The 9,364-nt window shown below is 38.3% G+C and overlaps 1 protein-coding gene across 1 annotated transcript; it reads right to left on the minus strand.

The window, feature by feature from the left end:
- Positions 1-811: 811 nt before the first annotated feature.
- Positions 812-8,261, minus strand: LOC117983740 (zinc finger and BTB domain-containing protein 24-like). Its single transcript, XM_034970351.2, has 7 exons — positions 7,581-8,261; positions 6,641-6,761; positions 5,103-5,249; positions 4,453-4,574; positions 3,899-4,026; positions 2,133-2,220; positions 812-896 (listed from the first exon to the last, which is right to left on the minus strand). Exons 1-7 carry the CDS (start codon positions 8,185-8,187, stop codon positions 844-846), a joined length of 1,266 nt encoding a protein of 421 aa, XP_034826242.1. The 5' UTR covers positions 8,188-8,261; the 3' UTR covers positions 812-843.
- Between the last annotated feature and the right edge of the window lie 1,103 nt (positions 8,262-9,364).

Genomic DNA, 9,364 nt, shown 5'->3' on the forward strand with positions numbered 1-9,364 from the left:
TTCCACACAAACAGAAAAAACACAATATTGGTTTCTTCGTGCTCGTAAGCGCTTGGCGGCTTGTCTGAGCACTGCACATTCCTCTGTAGTCTTATACTTACATACATACTATACATACTATTAATGTAGGTAGGTAGTTTTAAAATAAAATAATTATGTCCGCGTATCCCAGCTTCAATTTCTGCATACGAGTTGGACCTCACCACGCCAAAATGTACCATGCCACACAGCATCGATCTCGATAAAATGACTTGACGGTATATAGCGATAAAAGCATATAGCGATAAATACGATTGTAGTACGGAACCCTCAGTGCGCGAGTCTGACTCGCACTTGGCCGATTTTATTGTACAATGCGCAGTCATACGCCTCGCTACGCCTTCAGATTACTTTCTTTTGTTGCGAGGATTATTTTGTCTTGTAACTCTCAAATTGGCTTTGGTGGCTTTGGCCATAGATTTATTTGAATCGTCCTACTTGTCGATAGGATACATCTTATTTATATTCATTTTCCTAAACGCATCCTGGCCATAGACCACCACGCTTGCCTTAGACTTCTTAACACACTTTTGAGAACATAATGGAGAACTCTCAGGCATGCAGGTTTCTTTCACCGTTAAAGCAAATGATATTTTAATTACTTAAAACGCAAATAACTCCGAAAAGAAGACGTACATGCCCGGGACCAAACGCTCGACCTTCCGAATAGAAGGCCGACTTCATAACCACTAAGCTGCTATATTCTTTTTTCTAGTATGTAAATATGATAGAAAGATAGTGGGTCATTATAGGAATAAGTAAAAAATATATATTTTCATACAAAACTTTATTATTACGTACATTTTACTGGCTGATAATATTTCGGTTGCAAACTTCACACCTGAACGAATCCGTACCTGGAAAATATAAAACATAGTTATTTTATGCCACACAAGTCTTTTTATAATATATTACTAGCTTATGCCCGCGACTTCATCCGCCTGGATTTAGGTTATAAAAATCCCGTGGGAACTCTTTAATTTTCCGGGATAAAAAGTAGAGAGAAAGGTTTTGGCCATTGTCTACCATGCTGGCCCAGTGCGGATCGGCAGACTTCACACACCTTTGAGATCATTATGGAGAATTCTCAGGCATGCCGGTTTTCTCAGGATGTTTTTCTTCACCGTTAAAGCAAGTGATATTTAATTAGGTACCTACTTAAAATGCACATAACTTCGAGCAGTTAGAGGTGCGTGCCCGGGATCTATCCCCCGACCCCCGATTAGGAAGCGAACGCCCTAACCACTATAGTCGACGCATTTTAAACTGAGTCGTCCAGTTATCTGTCTGTTTCGCTCGCACTTACCTACGACCTGTAAGTGCGAGCAAAACAGACAGATAACTCGACGACTCAGTTTAAAATACGTCGACTATAGGCTATCACAGCTTTTTTACCTTTATTACTACTCGTGCGCAATAAGTTGAGACCTGGGCGGTGACGCCACAGACGCGTGGTTGTACTGTAGACAAAAATCGGAGCGCGTCGTCGTTGCGTGACGTAAGCAAGTACGAGACTAAGATGTTAAAAAAATGGCGTTGTCTACAGTACAACACGGGAGCTTGAGGGGAAGTTACAGGGCAAGCGGGCGGAGGGTTGCATTCCAGGCGAGTCTCAACTTATCGCGCACGGGTAGTACCTTTACTTATTTTATTGACATACGTTTTGATCCTTGAATAAGGAAACTTGTGTTTTCATCAAGTTTATTGCCGACTCTTCTCTCGGTAGGAATGAATAGAATATGTTTTTATTCAAGTAGACTTTTTACAAGCGCTTTCGAATAGTCGGATAGTTTTAATTTACCACTGGTTCGGAATGCCGTTCCTACCGAGAAGAACCAGCTAGAAACTCGGCGGAAATGACATTCCGAACCAGTGCAGATAGCTTCTCTTGACGATTATAAAGCACTTGTAAAAGTTTATTTGAATAAAAAAATTCTTTCTGTTCTGTTTTGTCGCGAATGTCTATAGAAAACGGTTGCTATATTTTTCTATCCACGTTTACCTAAACCAGGAATAACAAAACTGAGAATCGCTGTTCTCGCCCACGTTATTCATGGTTTTGACTTGAAGTAGGTATCTGTAAAAAAAATTACCTTTATGTGTTTTAACGTGCAATCGCAAGGCCTTGATGCTGAGATGCTTTTCATCGCAAATTTTGCACTTATAATGATACTCCACTGCCTGCAAAAAATACAATGTAAAAACCCGGGAAGCTGAGTTAGAACCGATGTGTAGATGTATCAAAAAATACCCGTGGGAGATATGAGGACTTAATATTACAGTACAGTCCAGGCCTGAAATAAAGCGATTACTGGCCGTGTATTATTGCAAGGCCGAGGCGAAGACGAGGACTTCTGAAGTGATTTTGAAGGGACAGGCGCCAGCAGAGTCCTTTTAAACTAAACGAGGTTGGTAATCGCTATTTCGGCCGAGACGTGTATAGTACCTACTTTTCTCCCATTTGCAAGGAAACAATAAAAAAATTATTGAAGAAACAACATTTTAACTCATATGAAAATTATGTATATTATACCTACTAGTAAAAAAATAAAAAAGATATTGCAAAACATTTAAAAGAAAAAATAAGAGCAAAAAATCATTTAAAAAAACTACAAACAGTATAATATGTATAGAGGATAACTTTAGGCTAGTTAGGTCTAGAAATATAGGTACGTACTGCTTTATGATAAAAACTTATATCTTAAAGTCAAAATATTTCTCGAGTTTACAAGTTAGTCCTTGACTGCAATGTCACCTGATAGTAAGTGACGATGCAGTTTAAGATGGAAGCAGGCTAACCTGGAAAGGGTATGGCAGTTTTTATTAAATCCACATTTTATGATCGTGAAAGACAATGAAGTTTCATAAAATCGTATTTTTTGTGCAAAAACTTAAAAACCAAATCACAAACTTAGTGGTTCCGTAATTCCAGTTAATACTCAGCACAAAGCACTTTTGACTTGTAAATATTTAAGGAAAAATAAACAAATTGTAGTGAATAATGAAAGGCATGCTTAGTCCGCGACAGGTCGAGATGGCAATCGGCGTATGAGGCGGGAGGACGCTCGTTTGCAGCGCAGCGCGGGGGCTGTGCGGGTTGTTTCCTCCCCGATTGCCACCTCGACCTGTCGCGTAAGTACTTATAGTATGGTCGCCATTTTCGTAAGGGAAGCTAATGGGAATCGTGTCATATGGAAATATCGCCAAATGGTATACTAAAAATTAAACACGTAGGAGGCACAAGCTTTAGTCATATTCCGACTGACTAACATCATAAATGTCTATAGAAAAACAATTCGCCATTTCTGCACGAACTCTCGACCTCGCTTCTTGATAGGCAATAAAGAGTTGAGTGCTAGCTCCTAAAGAGGAGCAGCCGCTACAAAACAATATCCTACACCTAATTTGCTAAAAGTCCTCGGACTGATCGCAAATCACAAAATTTTAAAAAAAAAAAATCTGCACGAACCACATATTTGAATTTTAAAAAAGTCGCGGAGATAAGCTAGTTTCTTTATATTTTCTTAACTTTTAAACCTTCCTTGGATTATAATAAATATATATCAAAACCGAAATTAGGCAAAACGATTCAAACGTTTTCGAGTTTTAGAGAGACTAACAAACGTTAATTCATTTTTATATACATACTAGCTGCCCCGGGGGAATTTGTACCGCCTAACAGTCGATTTTTTTTCAGGATTTTTTTTTAATTTTCTCTCCGTAAGAACCATCCTCGTACTTCAAGGAATATTATGAAAAAAGAGTTTACGAAATCGGTTCAGCTGTTCTCGAGATTTGCGATCAGCAACACATTCAGCGATTCATTTTTATATATAGAGATATAGATATAAATACGTACGGAGGCTAAACACTGCGCGATCTCTTTCTTGCAAGCTCTAACGGCCGCGTTAGAGTGACTCTTCATGTGAGCGAGCATATTGTACAGCGAGATGCACGGGCGCTTGCAGATCGAGCACAGGATCTTCTCTGAAATACAAACAAATACAGACATTTATCATTTATATCAGTGTTTTTACATATAACCATTGAGGAATACGGAACGATCACAAGCAGTCTACTTTACTAAGATATCATCATCATGATCCACACATTAGCAGCCCAATACAGAGCACAGTTCTCTTCTCAGAATGAGAAGGGTTTAGTCCGCCACGCTGGCCAAGTGCGGATTGGCAGAATATTATGGAGACCTCAGGCATGCAGGTTTCCTCACGATGTTTTCCTTCACCATTAAAGCAAGTGATATTTTAATAACTTAAAAACGCTGAAAAGCTAGAAGTGCATGCCCGGGATCGAGCCTCGGATCGAGCCCCCAACCTCCGAGTAGAAGGCGGACGTCCTAACAAATCACAGCTTACTTTTGAATTTGAAGAGCACTAAAATTACGAAACTTACTGTTATCAGTGGTCTTGAAAGCTCTCCACGAGGTCTGGTAGCAAGGCGCACACACCTTGCAGCTTGCCACTTCCTTCAGATACCTCCTGTCCTCTTCATCGTATACTGACTGCTTTTCAGCACTGAAATTTCCAGAGTACATCAGAAATAATTTTGCAAAATGACAAAAATATTTTCCTTTTCTCCTCCAGGTATTTAAATTCGCATATTACCTACATTCTGTGTTTATGAATGAAATACAGGAAGACGCAGCGTTGGACGGACGACATCAGACGAGTCGCAGGAAGCCGCTGCATTCAGGAGGCGCAAGACCGTGGCGTGTGGAAGTTCCTACAAGAGACCTATGTCCAGCAGTGGATGTCTATCGGTTCGGAGTACTGTGGTTTTACAAGTGAGAGATCCTGGGTTCGATTCCTGGCAGGGAGCAGTTTGGTAATTTATTATTTCTTAATTGTCTCTGGTCTCTGATGGGCGGCTTCTGCCGTGGCTACCCTGCCTACCAAGCGACTTAGCATTCCGGTATGATGATGTGTAGAAACCGATAAGGAGTATTGGTTTAATAAAACTGTCATACCCCTCCCAAGGTAGCCCTCTGAGATCACAGTGAAAGGATAACTTGTAATGGAATAAAAAAATACAGAATGTCTTACCCGTTGTTATCAAATATTTTGTAGACCAATGACAAAGACTCTGATGGTTTATACACAACAAGTGATTCATCCCCTTTATCCACCTCTTTTGTTAATATCGCCTCATCTCTTTTATAGAATGCTCGACGCTTTTTTGGATTTGTTAATCTGTAACAAAATATTATGCTTCTTGACACTAGAGCCTAGTAACTAGATTTTCTACTAACTTCTATAATATACTAGCTGACCTGGCGAACTTCATACCACCCCTAACAGTCGATTCTTTTTCAGGTAATTTTTAAAAAAATTATCTCCATAAGAACCATCCTCGTACTTCAAGGCCCTCAACTACCTCGTACGCTAATGCTTTTTTTATAATATATAAAAAAAGAATTAGCGAAATCGGTTCAGCTGTTCTCGAGATTTGCGATGAGCTACAAATTTAGTGATTCATTTTTATATTATAGAAGATACAGAAGATTTACATCATCCCAAAAGCCTCTGGAGTCTAAAGCAACTATCTGATCTGGATTCATCATCATTTCAAGCCATCACAGGCCCATTACTGATCATAGGTCTCCTCTCAGAATGAGAAGGGCCACAGTCCACCATGCTACCCCAGTGCAGATTGGCAGACTTCACACACATTTGAGAGCATTCATAAGTCACAAATATTATGCAGATTTCTTCAAGATATTTTCCTTCACTATTTAAAGCAAATACATAGTATAAATTTCTTAAAACAAGGATCAAACTTCAAACCCACCTAATAGTAGGCAGAAGTCTACAACCAGGCAAACCCCATTTTTAGGGTTCCGTTCCTCAAAAGGAAAAAAGGAACCCTTACAGAATCACTTTTTTGTCTGTTGTGTCTGTCAAGAAAACCTATAGGGTACTTCCCGTTGACCTAGAATCATGAAATTTGGTAGGTATAGCTAGGTCTTATAGCACAAGTAAAGGGAAAAATCCACTATCCACTTTTAATCTCTTTTTCTCTTTACTGTAAAATGTTCTTGGTATGGTGCAACAACGCATGCTGCATGTTGCACCATACAGATTCGACTTATTTCAGCGGATTACAGCAAATTAAGCTTTTGGTTCATTGTATATCATGGACTTCCGCAAAGTAACGCCTGCTTCTATACAAAAAATGTTCTTGGTACAAATTAAAAAAAAAGATCCGAAAACCGTGAATTTGTGGTTTTTATTTATTTTTATGCATAATAGTTTGTGATGTATTGTGCAAAATGACAAAAAAATACCATTCCTCAACCTTTATCTCCGAAGTTTACCAAAGGAAAAAAAGGTCAATGGTAGTTTATGTATATTTGACAGAAAAAATGAAACTGTCACTCTATCATAGCTTTTTTGGCATTAACAAAAAACCTCTACAAACAAAATTAGTAGTATTTATTTTAGTTCGCTAACAAAAATTGTTCTTACTGTTTTACTTCTTCAGAGTACGGAACCCTCGGTGCACATGTCTGACTCGTACTTGGCCAGTTTTTTTGTAATTCAAGTACTTACAACAAAGTAATTAATCACAAGTTAAAACCAACCTGATATTAAGGAGCTTTTTCTCTCTGTATTTAGGGAGGACAGATTGAGTTACTTCCGTTCTTTTCTCACCATTTATATTTTCAATGCTAAGTTTTGCAGACACTGTTGTTTCTACTTTGCCTTAAAATAGAGAAGTGAGATTTAATAAAAACACTTTCCCATCCGGGGTCCTTTTTCACTCACTCAGTTTTCACAGACTCAGTTTGTGAACACATTGCGGTTGAGACTGTGTGCTAGTAGGGATAACTTCGACTAAATACGTGAGTTAAGCCGGTTTCTCCTACATGTATGATGGAAATCACTCATGATAGTTTAAACGCTACAATAAATATTGTTATCAACATTATATGAATATATGAATAACCATAGAATAAACATTATAGAAATAACAGTGAAGGGTTATCGTGGTTATTTCTTTTTATAACACCCAGAAAAAAGCTCCGTCGACGGGCCTCCGGTCGACGAGAAGAGACCGCCCACTATGGTGGGGGATCTCTCTCATCCCCCCTACTCCCACCATCAAGAGGGGGCGAAGAAAGCTCAGGACTTGGGGCACTCCGACTCGGATGGGTTGGGTTAGAAAGGGTTAGATGGCGGGGTCTTACAGACCCATCGCCGTCCCCTTTGTGGTTATTTCTTTTTATACCACCCAGAAAAAAGGAGGGGCTCCGTCGAAAAGAAGAGACTATCCAGTATGGTGGGGGGTCTCCTCCCTCCTCCCCACTCCATAAATGAGGTTCATGATATCAAAAAAATATACAAAAACATAACCTCAAAATGAGATTTTTTAAAACTCAGAAAAAAACGGTGCGTTTGCTTGTCATGGGAGTGGTGTCGGGGGGGTAGGGGACACCCCCTCTCCCCCTTTCCACCTCGTGCTAAGGGATACTAAGTTTTAATCAAAATAATAAATCATTGCAAGAAGTAAAACTTACTAACCACTTGCTCTGTTATGTAAATTTTTAAAGATCACAACCCTTTTAGATGCAATTGTTGGATGTTTGTCAACCCTTAACAGACTGTCGTAACTTTTGAAATGTTCCAAACACAAATTATTCCAATTTCTAAGTTTCTGTAGCTCTGCAGGGTCTTTTCTTAGCGCTCGAACGGGCAAACACAGAGGATCGTCATAATCGGGTACTTTTAATTGCAGTTTTCTACGGGCTCCCAAATCCATTTTGAAGTCAAAGGGATCCTTCTTAATCTGAGGTTTGGGAACGAACTCCACAATTCGCTCGCGCTGTACATTCTGGGGCACAACTGATCGTCGTTTCTTTTTCCTATTAAGCATGTTAAGCATATCCTCCTTCGGATCGTAATCACTATCATCGTCATTTTTACGTTTTCTTTTCAAATTGTCTTGTTTCTCATCAGTACGGTCGACGAGCAGTTCATATAACATCCGAGTACTGCCTGACCCTGAATCTTGCGAGCCTGGGTCAGCTTTGATTAATCTTTTCTCAACATTTGGCACGCATTGTTGGACAATATCTGCATCTTCATCTAAGAATTCTATTTCACCTTCAAATTCTTCTTGATCAGACATTTATACTTTTAGAAAAAAATAATAGTCGTAAAAACCACCGGTAAAAATATAGCCCCGTTTTGACATCTGTCATCGCATCGCGTCGTAACTAGTTATGTAACCATACGACTCGGTACTCGATAAATACGATAAATCGATTCAAGCTTGCATTTGTATTTGATCGATTTGATTACCTATGTATTGTAAAGTGCATTGTATCAAAGTTCTGATTAGAAACAACTTAAACTTTAATAATGTAAGTATTTTCAAATGATACAATGGTACGAAAGGTCAGTTTGTCTTTAGTTTAATATTTTTAGTTGTAATAAATAATTCTTTATTCAATTCTTTTCTTTGAATGATGAGCCAAAATCGTTAGTTGAGCTATCGTCACCTGTAAATATAATTATTTCATTTTCAATGATATTAAAATCGAATGAAACTGATGTAGTTCAGTAGTTAATTGGTTACAACACTATTATTAAAAAGAAAAATACTGAGAACGTAACTGGTTTCGAAACGTTTAGTCTTTCGTAATAATTAGAAATTGCAATTTGCAAAGTAAGTGCAAAAAGAATACTCGCAATATATTATTTCATATTATTTTACGCGCTAAAAAATGTATGTATGTATTTAAAAAAATAAAAATTGTTTCTTTCAGTTTTGTTCCAAGTTACATTCTATGGTCATTCACAAATGTCAAAACGGGCCTACCCGTAGATAGAGTAATAAAGATAGATATACGAACGTTTGCTTTCTCATTCACACTAAAAAGAGAGCACAGATAAAGTTACTAATGTGATAAACAGAGACGCAGCTAACCTATTTTTTGTCCCTTATCGTGTAACTGGATTTTTTCAAGAATACGAACAAGGAATGCCACTTTAGTTGCAAAACAAACTTTGAGAATTCGTGGCGTAATTGTATTTCTCATTAGTTATTTACTTGTTTTCACATAAAAAAGTTTAATACAAATATTGTTGATCGGTTAATACAAATATTGACTACTAAACAATGGTAATAATAATTGTCGTGTTATTCATCGTTACGTCGTGCTATCGCTATCTCATATGCGGTTACACAGGACCAGGGTTCAATCTACCTTTATTACTCTATCTACGGGTGCGTTTTATTACTCTAACTGACAGTGCGACGACAAGTCTGTGGCGACAAGGCTCTCTTGGCACTTGAATGACAT

The sequence above is a fragment of the Maniola hyperantus genome, chromosome 7, assembly GCF_902806685.2.
Source record: "Maniola hyperantus chromosome 7, iAphHyp1.2, whole genome shotgun sequence".
Lineage (NCBI taxonomy): Eukaryota > Metazoa > Arthropoda > Insecta > Lepidoptera > Nymphalidae > Maniola > Maniola hyperantus.

Coding starts and splice junctions, on each gene's coding strand:
- LOC117983740 (XM_034970351.2), bottom strand. CDS start 8,187: ATGTCTGATCAAGAAGAATTTGAAGGTGAAATAGAATTCTTAGATGAA. Junction 4,575..5,102: donor AAAATATTTGATAACAACGG/GTAAGACATTCT, acceptor TGGAAATTTCAG/TGCTGAAAAGCAGTCAGTAT. Junction 2,221..3,898: donor TCGCGCAGTGTTTAGCCTCC/GTACGTATTTAT, acceptor TATTTTTTGCAG/GCAGTGGAGTATCATTATAA.